This window comes from Sorex araneus, chromosome 4, assembly GCF_027595985.1.
Source record: "Sorex araneus isolate mSorAra2 chromosome 4, mSorAra2.pri, whole genome shotgun sequence".
NCBI lineage: Eukaryota > Metazoa > Chordata > Mammalia > Eulipotyphla > Soricidae > Sorex > Sorex araneus.
The window spans coordinates 113,944,629-113,960,819 of NC_073305.1; the positions used below are offsets into that span (position 1 = coordinate 113,944,629).

The 16,191-nt window shown below is 37.1% G+C and overlaps 1 protein-coding gene across 6 annotated transcripts in view; it reads left to right on the forward strand.

Annotated features, from left to right (window-relative positions):
- The window catches only part of ZNF292 (zinc finger protein 292), an 89,230-nt gene extending 79,339 nt beyond the window's left edge, over nucleotides 1–9,891 (forward strand). For all 6 annotated transcript variants that reach the window (XM_004605650.2, XM_055135153.1, XM_055135156.1 and 3 more), the window contains one exon: nucleotides 356–9,891. In XM_004605650.2, coding sequence (XP_004605707.2) covers nucleotides 356–7,507 — 7,152 coding nt within the window. In that variant the 3' untranslated portion in view covers nucleotides 7,508–9,891. The remainder of the gene's footprint in view (nucleotides 1–355) is intronic.
- Nucleotides 9,892–16,191: the final 6,300 nt, after the last annotated feature.

The following is a 16,191-nucleotide window of genomic DNA, read 5'->3' on the forward strand; positions in this document are numbered from 1 at the left end:
TCAGTGTATTTTACTTACTTACATACATACACACACAGAGAGCAGCACCTGTTTTGTGCTAAGTCACTATCACTGTCATCCCATTGCTCATCGATTTGCTCGAGCGGGCACCAGTAACGTCTCCATTGTGAGACTTGCTGTTACTGTTTTTGTCATCGGGTAGCTTGCCAGGCTCTGCCATGCAGGTGAGATACTCTTGGTAGCTTGCCAGGCTCTCCGAGAGGGGTGGAGCAAGGCGAACGTCCTACGGCTGTGCTATTGCTCTAGCCCTTATGCTAAGTAAATCTCTTAAATGTTACTAAGTTAAAAATGTTTTATTAGTATAGATTTAAATTTCCTATTTTCTTTTTCACAGACTGAAGGGGCTGGACTTGCCACCTGTATAGAACTGTGTGTTAAAGCGCTTCGCTTGGAATCTACAGAAAATACTGAAGTCAAAATATCCATTTGCAAGACCATTTCATGCTTGTTGCCTGATGATCTGGAAGTTAAGCGTGCTTGTCAACTAAGTGAATTTCTTATTGAGCCTACAGTAGATGCGTACTATGCTGTGGAAATGTTATATAATCAGCCAGACCAGAAATATGATGAAGAGAATCTTCCAATACCAAATTCTCTACGCTGTGAGCTCTTACTTGTGTTGAAAACTCAGTGGCCCTTTGATCCAGAATTCTGGGACTGGAAAACCTTAAAAAGACAATGTCTTGCGTTGATGGGGGAAGAAGCTTCCATTGTGTCTTCAATAGATGAACTAAATGACAGTGAAGTTTATGAGAAAGGAGTAGACTACCAGGAAGAGATTAAAGAAACTTCAGTAAATGGACTTTCTGGTGAAATTGGTGTTAATTCCGGCCTCCTGAAAGACATTTGTGATGAAAAGCAAAAGAAGAAAGAAATCAAACAATTAAGAGAGAGAGGATTTATTTCTGCTAGGTTTAGAAATTGGCAGGCCTACATGCAGTATTGTGTACTATGTGACAAAGAATTCCTTGGTCATAGAATAGTGCGACATGCTCAAAAACATTACAAAGATGGGATTTACAGTTGTCCTATTTGTGCAAAGAACTTTAATTCTAAAGAAACTTTTGTTCCTCATGTCACATTGCATGTTAAACAATCTAGTAAAGAGAGACTAGCGGCTATGAAACCATTAAGAAGATTGGGAAGACCTCCTAAGATCACAACTACAAATGAGAATCAGAAAACTAATACTGTGGCCAAACAAGAGCAGCGGCCTATTAAAAAGAATAGTCTCTATTCAACAGACTTCATAGTATTTAATGACAATGATGGTTCAGATGATGAGAATGATGACAAAGATAAATCTTATGAACCAGAAGTAATCCCAGTGCAGAAACCAGTACCTGTTAATGAATTTAATTGCCCTGTATCTTTTTGTAAAAAGGGCTTTAAGTACTTTAAAAATTTAATTGCTCATGTAAAGGCGCATAAGGATAATGAAGATGCCAAGCGCTTTCTTGAGATGCAAAGCAAGAAAGTTATTTGCCAGTACTGTAGAAGGCATTTTGTAAGTGTCACTCATCTCAATGATCATTTGCAAATGCACTGTGGCAGTAAACCATATATCTGTATACAGATGAAATGTAAAGCCGGTTTTAATAGTTATGCAGAGCTCTTAACACACCGAAAGGAACACCAAGTCTTTAGAGCAAAGTGTATGTTTCCTAAATGTGGTAGAATTTTTTCAGAAGCTTATTTACTATATGATCATGAAGCACAACATTATAATACCTACACTTGTAAGTTCACGGGTTGTGGTAAAGTTTATCGGTCTCAGAGTGAACTAGAAAAACATCTGGAAGATCACAGTAATCCTGAGAAAGTGCTGCCTCCTGAAAACCAACTTAATCCATCTGGAGATCCTCTGCAGCCTTCTAAAGTGAATCAGAGCACAGAAGGGAACACTGAGAAAGAAAGAGAGACATCCATGCTGGCTTTAGAAAATAATATTCAAAATGCCGTACCTGCAGATAGTAGTAATTCTTGCAAAAGCAAGGCAGAATCAGCTATAACCAAACCAGACCAAATTTCTGCTTCTGAATTTAGCCAGTCTGATGGACCTTTGTCAAATGGCTTAGAAAATCCTGTTGCTACTCCTCTCCTTCAGGCCAGTGAAGTTGCTGTGTCCATTAAGGTGTCACTCAATCAGGGGATTGAGGACAACTTTGGAAAACAAGAAGGCTCAACTGTGGAAGATTCTGGTGAATCATTGGTAACAAACTTACATCCTCCAGTTGAAAATACTTGTAATGATTTGTGTCATCCAGGTTTGCAAGAGAGGAAAGAACAAGATTGCTTTAATGAAACCCAGATTCCTCAGAACTCTTTAGTAAATTCAGAAACACTCAAAATAGGTGACCTTGCCTCACAAAATTTGGAAAGACAAGGGAACAACATGGTGACCTTTTCTGTGCAAAATCAAGCTGGGTTTCAAAATTTACCAGCTTCTAAGTTTGAATGTGGAGGTAATGTTAAAACACCATCCGGTCTTTATAATTTACCTCTTAAGACTTTAGAAAGTATTGCTTTTGTTCCTCCACAACCCAACCCAACCTTGGGAACTCCATCAGTGCCTCCAAAAGCGCCAGTTCAGAAATTCAGTTGCCAGGTTGAGGGTTGTACTCGAACATATAATTCTTCACAAAGTATTGGGAAACACATGAAGACAGCACATCCTGACCAATATGCTGCATTTAAAATGCAGCGCAAAGGTAAAAAAGGTCAGAAATCTAACAACTTAAATGCACCAAATAATGGGAAATTTGTTTATTTTTTGCCGTCACAGGTGAGCAGTTCTAACAATGCATTTTTTACACCGCAAACCAAAGCCAGTGGGAATCCTACATGTTCAAATCAATTGCAGCATATTGCCCCTTCCATTTTCCCAGCTCATTTAGCAAGTGTGCCCACCCCACTGTTGCCCTCAGTAGAAAGTGTCATTAATCCAAATATACCTTCTCAGGACAAAAATGAACAAGGGGGTAGTATGTTACGTTCCCAGATGGAAAATTTATCTAATACCACCTTGCCAGCACAAATGGAAGATCTAACCAAAACAGTTTTGCCTTTGAATATTGACAGTGGCTCTGATCCTTTCCTTCCTTTACCTGCAGAAAGTAGTTCCATGTCTCTCTTCCCTTCACCAGCTGATAATGGGACTAACTCTGTTTTTTCCCAACTGGAAAATAGTACCAATCATTTTTCCTCACAGATTGAGGGAAATACTAATTCCTCCTTCCTGAAAGGGGGTAATGGTGAAAATACAGTTTTTCCTTCCCAAGTGAATGTTGCAAATGATTTTAATAGCACAGGTGCCCAGCAGTCTGCACCTGAAAAAGTTAAGAAGGAGCGTGGACGGGGCCCAAATGGTAAAGAAAGAAAACCCAAGCACAACAAAAGGGCTAAATGGCCTGCAATTATCAGAGATGGGAAATTTATATGTAGCAGGTGTTACAGGGCTTTTACTAATCCCAGGTCTCTGGGTGGACACTTGTCTAAGCGATCTTACTGTAAACCACTGGATGGAACAGAAATTGCACAAGAACTTCTACAGAATAATGGGCAACCCTCTCTTCTTGCCAGCATGATTCTCTCCACTAATACAGTAAATTTGCAGCAGCCACAACAATCTACCTTTAATCCAGAAACATGTTTTAAAGACCCGTCGTTTCTTCAACTTCTTGCTGCTGAAAATCGCTCTACATTTTTACCAAATACATTTCCTCGGACAGGTGTGACTAACTTCAGTACAAGTGTTAGTCAAGAAGGAAGTGAAATTATTAAACAGGCTTTGGAAACTGCTGGTATCCCCAGTACATTTGAGGGTGCAGAAATGCTTTCTCATGTTCCAACAGGTACTTGTGTTTCAGATGCAGCACAAGTAAGTGCACCAGTCATGCCAAATCCAGCTGTGCTACCCCTCGTGCAGACTGTGTGCCACTCAAATTCCCTGCTCCCACACCAGAGTCGGACACCAACCTCTAAAGCTTCCTCCAGCGAGGAGTGCGGCAGTTTGCCTGTTTTTCCAGCAAATAACATGCTATTGAAGACTGTTGAAAATGGTTTGTGTTCTAATTCATTCCCTAATTCTAGCGGGCCAGCACAAAATTTTACAAATAATAGTTCCCGTGTCTCAGTTATAAGTGGTCCTCAGAATACAAGGGCCAGTCATTTAAATAAAAAAGGAAACAGTGCTTCTAAGAGAAGAAAGAAAGTTGCCCCTCCACTAATTGCACCCAGTGCTTCCCAAAACGTGGTAACAAGTGACTTAACAGCAATGGGACTCATAACAAAGAGTATTGAGATACCAACTACTAACCTTCATTCAAATGTACTTCCAAATTGTGAATCTCAGGGTCTGGTGGAAAACCTAACACAGAAATTGAATAATGTTGACAATCAGTTGTTTGTGACTGATGTAAAAGAGAACTTTAAAACTGGTGTCGATTCCCATACAGTGTTAGCTCCTTCTTTAACATTAAAAGCTGAAAATGGTGATTCCCAAATGATGACTTTGAATTCATGTACAACTTCAACAAATTCTGACTTGCAGATTTCTGAAGATAATGTTATGCAAAACTTTGAAAAGACTCTTGAAATTATTAAAAATGCTATGAATTCTCAAATACTTGAGGTTAAAAGTGGATCTCAGGGTATTGGTCAAACATCACAGAACACTCAGATAAATTATAATGTTCAGCTTCCTTCAGTTAACCCTGTACAAAATAACAAATTACCTGATTCTTCTCAGTTTTCTTCCTTCATGGGTGTCTTGCCAACAAAAAGTAACAGTTCTCAGCCGGAAACAGTACCTAAAGAGGATCAAATACAAGAAATTTTAGAAGGCTTACAGAGATTAAAATTAGAAAATGACCTTTCCACTCCAGCATCCCAATGTGTGCTGGTAAATACATCAGTGACACTTGCTCCCCCTCCTGCCAAATTAATTCCAAATGTCACTGTTGTTCAGCCAGTTTCCGAGATGATAAACAATGTTCAGTGTAATGAAAGAGTTAATAAACCTTTTGTGTGTCAAAATCAAGGCTGTAATTACAGTGCTATGACAAAAGATGCACTATTTAAACACTATGGTAAAATTCATCAGTATACGCCAGAGATGATTCTTGAAATTAAGAAAAATCAATTGAAATTTGCTCCATTTAAATGTGTAGTGCCTACATGTACAAAAACATTTACGAGAAATTCTAATCTTCGGGCACACTGTCAATTGGTACATCACTTTACAACTGAAGAAATGGTAAAGTTAAAAATAAAAAGACCTTATGGAAGAAAATCTCAAAATGAAAATTTATCAACCCCACGAATTGCACAAGTAAAAAGACAGCAAGCTATGACAGAGGAAAATAAAAGGGAATTTCAGCCTCCTTTAGAACTGGGAGCAATGAAGGAAAATGTGCTCAGTAATGTAGCTGTGGTCCCAGCAAAGGAGCTTATAGAAAAAAAAAGTCCTGAAAAAACAGAAGGTTCTTCACAACTAGTTGCAGTTACTTCAGAACAATGTAATACAAATTCTCTCACAAACATACAGACCAAAGGACGGAAAATTAGGAGATACAAAAAAGAAAAGGAGGAGAAAAAACGCAAGAAGCCAGTTTCCCAGTCCCTTGAATGTCCAACAAGGTACAGCCCCTATAGACCTTATCGATGTGTTCACCAGGGTTGTTTTGCTGCCTTTACAATACAGCAAAATTTAATTCTACATTACCAGGCTGTACACAAATCAGATCTACCTGCCTTTTCTGCGGAAGTTGAAGAGGAAAGTGAAGCTGGTAAAGAAAGTGAAGAAATTGAAGCTAAACAAACTGTGAAAGAATTTAGATGTCAAGTGAGTGACTGTTCTAGGATTTTCCAAGCAATTACTGGCCTAATACAACACTACATGAAACTTCATGAAATGACTCCTGAGGAAATTGAAAGTATGACTGCTTCTGTGGATGTTGGGAAATTTCCATGTGATCAGGTAGAGTGCAAATCTTCATTTACTACATATTTGAACTATGTTATTCATCTTGAGGCAGACCATGGGATCGGGGCAAAGGGAAATAAAACAGAAGAAGATGGCATATACAAGTGTGATTGTGAGGGCTGTGACCGTATATATGCCACACGGTCTAATCTCCTCCGACACATATTTAATAAGCATAATGACAAACATAAAGCTCATTTGATTCGGCCCAGAAGATTAACACCTGGCCAGGAAAATATATCAAGCAAAGCAAACCAAGAAAAGACAAAATCTAAATATCGTGGGACAAAGTACAACAAGTCTGGAAAGGAAGGAATCAAAATGCCTAAGACCAAACGAAAGAAAAGAAATAATTTAGAGAATAAGAACGCAAAGATTGTGCAGATTGAAGAAAATAAACCTTATTCTCTGAAACGTGGAAAACATGTGTATTCAATTAAGGCTAGAAATGATGCTTTATCTGAGTGTACAAGCAGGTTTGTAACCCAGTATCCATGTATGATAAAGGGGTGTACATCAGTTGTTACTAGTGAAAGCAATATAATTAGACATTACAAATGCCACAAATTATCTAAGGCATTTACTGCACAACACCGCAATCTTCTAATTGTCTCCAAACAGTGTTGTAGTTCACAAGCAAAGGAAACTTCTGAGCCAGAAGTTGATAAGAGTGATGTGAAAAATTCTGACACATGTTTATCTGAGAACAGTGATAACTCAGCAACAACTGCAGTTCCACAGAAGGATACTGAAAAAAAGGAGAAAGATGAAATGGATGAACTAACAGAATTATTTATTACAAAATTAATAAATGAGGACAACACAAATGTTGAGACTCAAACTCGTACCCCTTCAAATGTAAACAGTGATTTTCAGGAAAATGTCTCCAGCCAGTCAGAAAAGCAAAAACCAGGTAATTTGAAGAGAGTTAATAAAGAAAAAAATGTTTCCCAAAGTAAAAGGAGGAAAGTTGAAAAATCTGAACCAGCATCCACAGTTGCGTCAAGTAGTTTACATAAAGAAGAAGAAACTGCTGTTGCAATTCAAACCAGTGAGGACCATCCTTCATCGTTTGATTGGAGCTCATTTAAACCAATGGGATTTGAAGTATCTTTTCTGAAATTCCTTGAGGAGTCTGCAGTGAAGCAGAAGAAAAATACTGATAAAGACCACACAAATAGTGGAAATAAAAAAGGGTCCCATTCAAACTCAAGAAAAAATATTGACAAGACTGGTATGACTATTGGAAATCATGTATGTTGTAAAGAAAGTGAAATCTTTGTACAGTTTGCGAATCCATCACAGCTTCAGTGCAGTAATAATGTAAAAATTGTCATAGACAAGACTCTTAAAGATTGCACTGAGCTTGTCTTAAAGCAACTTCAGGAAATGAGACCTACTGTCAGTCTGAAAAAACTTGAAGTACGTTCATATAATCCAGATGTATCTGTTATGAAAGAAATCAGTATGGGTAAAACCACAGGGAGAGGGCAGTACTGATAAGTAATGTATTATAAATACATCTTTTACAATTTAATTTTTAATTGGAAGCCATCACGCATGCTAGATTTGTGAAACTTTTTTTTGTTGTTGACATGAACTAACCTAGATAGACATACAAAAAAGAAAAAAAAATGACACTTGTTGTCATGTAAAGCTTTTTTTAATCCCTATGGGACCTGAGGAATAGAATCAATACTTTAGTTATTGTAAATAGTATATAGATAGACCTCAGTTTCTATCAACCAGTTGCCCTTTCTGTGAACTAAACTGAATTATCTGTGTGATTGATGTTTCACCAGGTCACTGCTCATGTATACCAGTACTTTTTGTTTGTAGATAATCTTTTTTTGTATATATTTATTATTGTAAATCATTTACTGCCACCAGCAGTCTGTAAGTCTAAACTATTAAATGACACATTTATATTTGGAACTTTAATTTTTAACTAAGTGATCAACTTTTTAAAACTTATTGTTTTAAATTAAGAATTTTTTAAATTAAAATAGAAACTCTGCTATAGTTCACCAATTTTTACATAAAACATTTACAGGATGATCTCAGCATTTTCACAAAGTTAGACACATATCAGCATTTTGCTCTGCTTTGTAAATTTACCATCCAGGATTTTATGGTGGTATTCATGTGAAATTAAAGCAGATTCTTTGGCAGTTTCCTATAGCTATAGTTTTTTTTTCAATGCTTCTGATTGGAAATAGTTACTATAATTCCATGAAATATAATGGAAATGTGAATAATGAATTTATTACATTGAAGATTTTAAACATTTGTTATAAAAAAAAATCCTTTGTGAATGTGATAGAAACTAGTAGTGTGGAGCAGTGTAAATATTGAGGTGGTGATTTGTGAAGTAGCCCAGTATTGCCTTAAATAAAATCACATTTCATTTCTTGTTTTATACATGTGATCTTATAAAGGTTTGGGGGGGTTGTTGTTTTTGTTTTTATTTTTTTTGTCCATTTTCTGAAATTTATAGATTGGTGTATAGCTTTAAACTGTATAAACTTTTGTGGAAAGATTTTTTTAAACATTTTTATAAATCTTAAAATTGGTATCATCAAAGTGAGCCCATCTTGTGTTTATAAAATGCAAGAGTCCTTAACATTTATAACTACATAGATAAAACACTTTCTATAAGGAAGTCGGATGTTTTGATTTTACTGTTTATAGATGTTAGATTGTACAGATTTGTCTGTATTTTCTCACCATATCTAATGATACTTTTTCATTAGAATGGTCTTCCAGAGCAGTATTAGTTGTTAATAATGGTTTATTTTGATTATTCAATATACAGTTAACTCATAGTTTAGCTTTATTCACCATATTTATACCATGGAGTCATGGCCAGAGATAGAAGTTACTTCAGGAGAATTTTATGACCTTCATTTAAAGTTCAACTAAAATCAATAATGGAAACAAAAGAAAACATCCTTTAAATATTTAGTTTCTGTTTGCCATTAATAGTAACATTGATTTTTTTTTCCTTTGTGTTGTTATAAACTAATTGCATTCATAATATTAATCTGAACTATTGACTACATTGTGATTATATGAAAATATGTATATTCCCCGTGCAACATCAGAATTGCAGGAAAAAAATTGAAGCACTTAAAATTAATTGAAATTGCTGGTACTCTGAATAAATAAGCATGGTTAAGGAGTGAATTATTTTCTTTTGGAAGATGCTTTTTTAAGTTTTATTATTTAAGTGCAGTTTTTTTAGGGCTTAATGGGTTATTTTGAAAAGTTGGTTTCACCTTACGGTATGCATAAAACTTACCAATATGCGTAAAACTCACATTATAAGCCTTAGTCTCTGGTAAGCCCACTGTTATTTATTAAAATAAAAGTTGTTCTATGGGTAATTAATACATGTTTTTTTCCTAAATTAACTTTAATCCTTTTAATATTAAATTTTTGTTAACAACTGGATGTTTCCGTACAGTTTTCTTAGAAGTTGACCACGCTCTTAAAGATAGACATTTGGCAAAACTGCCCTATATAGTGCAGTAAGTAGTAGGGTTATTTCTCTTAATTGTAGTAATGAGCTACTATTAACCGAAAATTTTAGTGTATTGGAGCTTTTCTTTTCCTCATTAGCCTAAGGAAATTGACAGTAGCTATCTCTGTAATTGTTCTCTTACCTATCAGGAGAAAGACTTTGCCAACATTGAGTTATTTTTTAATATTCCAGGTACTGTATGCTAAAAGTAATTATGGGAAAATGGGCTTTTTAGCATGGAACAGAAAAATCTAATGGTATAAAGTAAATATGAATTTATAGAACAGCATGTTGGTAAATTTGATATGGAATGTAATGCCTAAGTATTAAAAATAATCATAAAGTATTTATTTTTTCATGGTATACTTTTCCTCAATCTATTGTCTTGAGATATTTCCTTCCCACAGCCAAAATTTTGCTGAGATTTCATCATTTAAAAAATGGAATTTCTCCCTCTTCTAAACTTCAATAGTTGGATTATTCCAGATCAGAACATGTTACATCTTTGTGTTAGTGAAGTGTATTATTTCTGAAAATTTTCAGTATTGTTAATTGAGCATAAATTATTACTTTAAAGGGTTAGAGAGTTTGTATTTTAACATGGCAGAGAGAGAACCAACACAGTTGCTGTATCTGTTTTGATTAAAGTACAGAAATACAGTCAGTGATTAAAGCATAGTGAAGCTGGACTTAAGATTGGTTTTTAGGCCTTAGACGGCAATAAGGGAGAAGGGAAATTTGGGTGTGAGATAGGAACATTACAGTGCAATCACAGGATTGCTGGTGGTTCGCGTGGAAAGAAAGGGAGCTGCGGAAGCTGGAACCTAAAAGAAACTGACCAAATCCTGGAGCTTCTTGTAGATCAGGTTTAATCATGGTAGTGTTTTGGTCTGGTTGGGTGGTTGGTTTTTTTCTCCTGTCGCTGCAGTTTGCTTAAGCATATCAGGTATCATTTGTAGAAAATTAATTGGTATGGTGTAGAGAGACGGGCTGGATATATTGGAGGTTAAAACAGACTGGAAATAATGCGGGGGTGGGGGGAATGATGGAAGCCAGAAGAAAATATTAAATAAACCTGAGAAAGAAATTTGCAGATATAAGAGATGTTACAAAGTTGAACCGTGGGGTAGGTTTTTCCAAAATGTTGATTGTATTAATACACCAAGAGATTGGTGAATTCTTAAAATTTTCTAAAGCCAGCTCCTTCCGGAATGAATCCCTCTTTAATCAGTGTACTGGGAAGTTCTGCTCTATAGAAAACATTCACTCTTAAAAGTGGAAATTTTCCAGATTTAAATGATAGTGAAAACTTTTAAATGTTACTTTATAGGTACATTCTACTGGTTTGGAGCTAAGGAACAAACAAGAAAGTACTAATCTAACATGGCATTTATTTAGGCAGTGCTAAAAACTAGCAGTTTGTATGCCAGTGCAGCTATGTCAGTTGTTTACAAATGATGGTCTCATTGGTCCATTCATTGATCCAACTGATTGGGTCTCCTATTTCTGTTTAAATGTTTTTAATTGAGACTTAAGAGTACTAAAGAGAATTGTATACTTTTAAAACATGCTTTTAACACGATCCTGCATTTTAATTGTATTGAGTCATCAACAAAATGTACTTTAATGAAAATCTGTTTTCTTGAGGCAAGCAGTGGGTAGGGAGTTTGCCTTGCACATGGTTGACTCTGGCTCAACCCTTGGTATCCCATATGGTCCCCTTGGAGTAGCCTCTGAGCATCACTAGTGTGCTCCCACCCCCAAAAAATATATATCTGGCCAATTGCCAGACATTCTTACCCTGGGCCACATTTCCAGTGTTTTCATTTCCTTAATACACATACCAAGGTTCATTCCCTGCCCAACACCACTTTTAGAGTATTGATATATATTGTCTCCTGGAATACTTATACTCTCCCTGACTCCTTATCCATTAATTCAAAGTTTAAATGTTGTCTAGTCAGAAACCCAGATGACTCTAAAATTTCACATGCTCATTCTCTAATAGTTTTAAAAAATTTACTGCTGGTTGACATTTGTGCCTCCTAACACTACCACACAATGAATACATCTCTTCATTCCGAGTGATCTTGCAAATCTATGCCTCCTATTCTTTATGATGTCCCTATAAGCAGAAGTCTTACATTTTGCCCTACTCAAACTTGTTGCACTTCAAATAAATTGATTCCTTATCTCCAACCACAAACTTCTAGTTCACCTACGTAAATTATCTTGGCTAAAAGAACTTTATCACAATTAATAAACTAAGCCTACTAATTTGAGAAGAGGTTCCGTCAACCTCTATTTCTCTGAATTAGAGACTAGATCCCATTCTTAAGTGCATACCTTTGCATAATAACCTCATACCAATGGTGCCGTGTCTCCAGCCCTTCATCTGATCTTTTAATTTTTTTAGAAAATAGAAAAATTTACAGGACTATTTTATTTTGTTTTGTTTATTTTTTGTTTTTGGGTCACACCCGGCGATGCACAGGGGTTACTCCTGGCTCATGCACTCAGGAATTACTCCTGGCGGTGCTCGGGGGACCATATGGGATGCTGGGATTCGAACCGTGGTCGGCCACGTGCAAGGCAAACGCCCTACCCGCTGTGCTATCGCTCCAGCCCGACAGGACTATTTTAAAGTTTGCCACCAAATCCCTATGCTCCCCAAATACCAGTTCCTGAGTCAGGCTTCATCCCTCTCACCTCTAAAACCTAACTTTTCTTTAATCCTCCTTTTTTTACTGACAGTTTATGACTGCTATGCCCCATTGTGTAGCTACTATGTAAAATAGGCTATGCAAGTATAGTTTTATTTATGTGGTCTGTATTGTAGCTAGTCTCAGTAACCTTCCAAAATACTGTTTTTTTTTTCCTTCCTATGTGTTTCTATAGTTTCCCAGAACTGCTTGTGTCAAGATCAGAGGTTTTACATTACTGTAGGTTACCTTTCTGCCTCAGAAACAGTGGGGTTGACGACTCTTAATTTTTTTCTAGTTTCTTGACTTGAATTTTTACTTGGTTTTTTTTTTAACCTTGACTGCTCCATCATGGATTTCATCCCTCATTCCTTTTCCAGTATCTAATCTGGGATCCTTTATTTCTGTACACTATCTAGATAGTACATTCAGTGAAGTATAGTGTTAACAATTTTACAGTCACCTCTAAGACCAAACTTTATAGTGCTGGGCTTATCCATTCAACTGCCTTCATCATATTTAAGCATATCAGCTCTAAAACATTGGTTCCTTCTTTCCCTGTCTTTAATAGATTATTTTTCTGATAGTTCTAATGTGGATAAGTAAAGCTAGCTATCTGAGTCTTTCAAGACAGTTCTTATCAGTGTCTCATAGTAAACAGTTTATGTCCTTTACCTGTTTAATCACAGTTCAAATTTTTATCTAAAGTGTAGAAATTATTTCTACTCTGTTTGCATGTCTCATCCAGTTCCTCATTTCTTGCCCTTACCTCCATTAGTTTCTTAGGCTTTCGGAATATTCCCCCAAACAGCTAGATGTTTTGAATTTTTTTTAAGTAATTTGGGGTAGGTGGAATGTTGGTGGTGGGTTGGTCATTTTCTTCACATAGGTTAATGCCCTTTGAGTAAAATAATGTTTTGATTAGGTTTTACTGTGATTCTTGCATATTTCTAAGCACAGTTTGACCACTTCTGTTCTCGACACATTTCATTTGATTTCCTCAAACCATCTGAGTGCTTTGACAAATCTGAGGGCCCTTGCTTTCTGTTTAAAAGATGGTCTTAACTGTGCTAGTATTTTCATATCTCAGGCCTCTATCCCCATACTTAAACATTTCAGTTCCTTTATAGCAGTAGCACAAGAAACAGCTTTTTTCACTTTAATTTCTATCCTTCCCACCAATACTTATATCTCAATAATCTAACCTATGAGTTGCGCAAAAACTGCTTTCAGTTTAGGTCATCTTCCACTCTGATTCAGCACATTGAACTACTTAGTACCATAAACCTGTTGAATGCTTGGATGGGAGATGAAGAGAATAAACGGTCCTAACTTAAATAACTCAGAGTAATACACAATTAGAAATACTAGTGAGGTGTAAGAATAATAATGTGAAGACATGATACATAGAGTCTTTGGTACGGGAAAGCATAAATATTTTTCTAAAGAAAAGTAGGGTTAGAGGTGTTAGGAAGGAAAGAGAAAAAAAGCCTCCAGGCTAAGAAGTAAGCATCAAGAGTTTTGGGGACAGCTTTTAAAGAAATGTTTAAAGGCTGCTGTAGAGAATAAATTAAGGAGAGTAAAGCAGAAACCAGCTCACACAGTGTCTTGGAAAAACCTAGTTGTAGTTAACTTTATCCTGTGGAATACATTCACGTTTAAGTTTCAAGCAAAGGAACCAGAGACTAGTACAGTGAGCAGGGCTCTTGCCTTGAAACTGACCCAGATTCTATACCTACCACCATATGATCCCCCAAACATACTAGGAATGATCTCTGCAGGCAGAGCCAAGAATAAGCCCTCAGGGCAACTCTGGCCCCCGAACAATAAAAGCATCACAATTGGAAACTTAAGACCAATTAATGATCCTCTGGCATCACTTTGGATTAACTCAACTCCCTACCTATACTACCCCACCTCCCCCATTATTCCCTCCAAAAAATTTACTTGGAGAGTTACTTGGTATAGACTTGAGTTAAAGAGGTCTGTAATAAGGAATTGCTTTTTATGGATTGGGAATAGAGAACAAATTGAGAGAATTCCAGCTGGAGTACGTGGGTGAAGAAATGCCATTTGTTCAGGTAAGGCAGAAAGTATGTTGGTCTTGTGAATGTATGTCTGCCCAGAGAAAGTGTAGAAAAGGAGCATAGACTTACTTTTGTTTATTGAATCACCATGAAATAGAGCATTACAAAGCTGTTCACAATTGGGTTTCAGTTACACAATGTTCTAACACCCATACCTCCAGTGTAATTTCCAAGCAGTTAACTTCCCACACCACTCCAAGTACCCCTCCCCTCCAGCCTGCTTTTCTATAGACGTACCTTGGAGGAACACAATATTTAGGAGTAGATAAAAGGGGATGGGCTGGAGCGATAGCGCTGTGGGTAGGGCATTCATTCGCCTTGCATGCGGCCGACCTGTGTTCGATTCCTCTGCCCCTCTAGGAGAGCCCAACAAGCTACCGAGAGTATCTCCCCTCACAGCAGAGCCTGGCAAGCTACCCATGGCGTATTCGATATGCCAAAAACAGTAACAAGTCTTACAATGGAGATGTTAGTGGTGCCTGCTCAAACATATCAATGAGCAACAGGATGACAGTGACAAAAGAAAATGTAGGAAGAAAATAAGTTTGATGAGGGACACACAATTCTGTCACATCTATTTTGGTAAATTAGATATGATATACTGGGATCTGGGGATCATGGAGTCCAGAGTCTTAAAACTACAGGAAATTGTGTAGACATGGGCCAGTGAAAAGCTTTCTGTTGAGAGGGGATAACATAATACTTGGTTTTGGTTATTGAGCCACATCTGGAATACAGGCTGCTCCTGACTCTGCCTGGGGTTGCTTCGGGCAGTAATCAGTGGACCATGCAGTACTAGTTAACTAAACTCAGCCTTCCGCATGCAAAACGTACTCAGTCCATTGAGTCTGGCTTATGTTATTGTAAATGGTGATTCCATTTTAAAATTAGATGGAAAAAATATCAAGTGTAGGTTAGTGATTAAGTTCAAAGTCCTTAGAGATTCTCAAGTCAAAGTAATCAATTAAGGGTCCTAGACTAAGGTTCTTGACTTTAAATCCTGTGAGGACAAATAATCATGCCTTTTTCTAATTCCTGAGCACTTAGTTCAGAATCTCAAGTATAATAGATATCATATATTTAAGATGAAAGAAAGGCAAGCATGTAGGAAAAGAAAGGTCAAGGAGAGAACCCTGATGAATACCAACTGGGAGCAGGGGTGGGGGGAGGGAATAAGATGATTTGGACTTGAAAGGTTAGCTGAGATCTGGAAGAAAGGGGAATAAGGGGATAAGGAAAAGATAATCTACTTGGGGGGGGGGCTGGTGGAAGAGGATCAATCTGATAAGCCTTTGAAAGGTGGCTGGATCTGCCTAAAAGGAAAAGACCAGAAATATCCACAGCATTTTGCGTGATAAGTAAAATTTTTTTCTAAGAGTGGCAGTTGATAATAATTAAGCTTTTCATTTGATGTGCTCTCACCCCAACCCCCACTCGTCTCCTACTGTTGTCAGATCTTACCCACCCCTCAGCGGTATTCCAGTACAATAGACAAAATCTGAATTTGGATTTTAAAACCGTAGCCTGGAACTCAATTTCTTGTGTCTTGGCTATGTATGCTTGTTTAACACCCATGTAGACAGCCCTCAGATGTAGAGCAAACAGATTGCATCCTGCAGAGCCTATGCAGAATCGATATGGTGCAATGGTGCCCTCTGGTGCAGCGGTCACAAAGTACTCAGTTCAGAGATCTCAAGAGAACGGCCCAGAAAGCCCAACATACATGTATTGCTCTAGTAGAGACAATAGGTAATGTTTAATAAACAATCATGAGCACTTTTGAGTTTTAGTTTTTTACATGTCAACTCATTTAGTCACAACTGTAGGAAGAAGACTGTTACTGTTGGGTGTCACCACCTGATCGTGAAACTT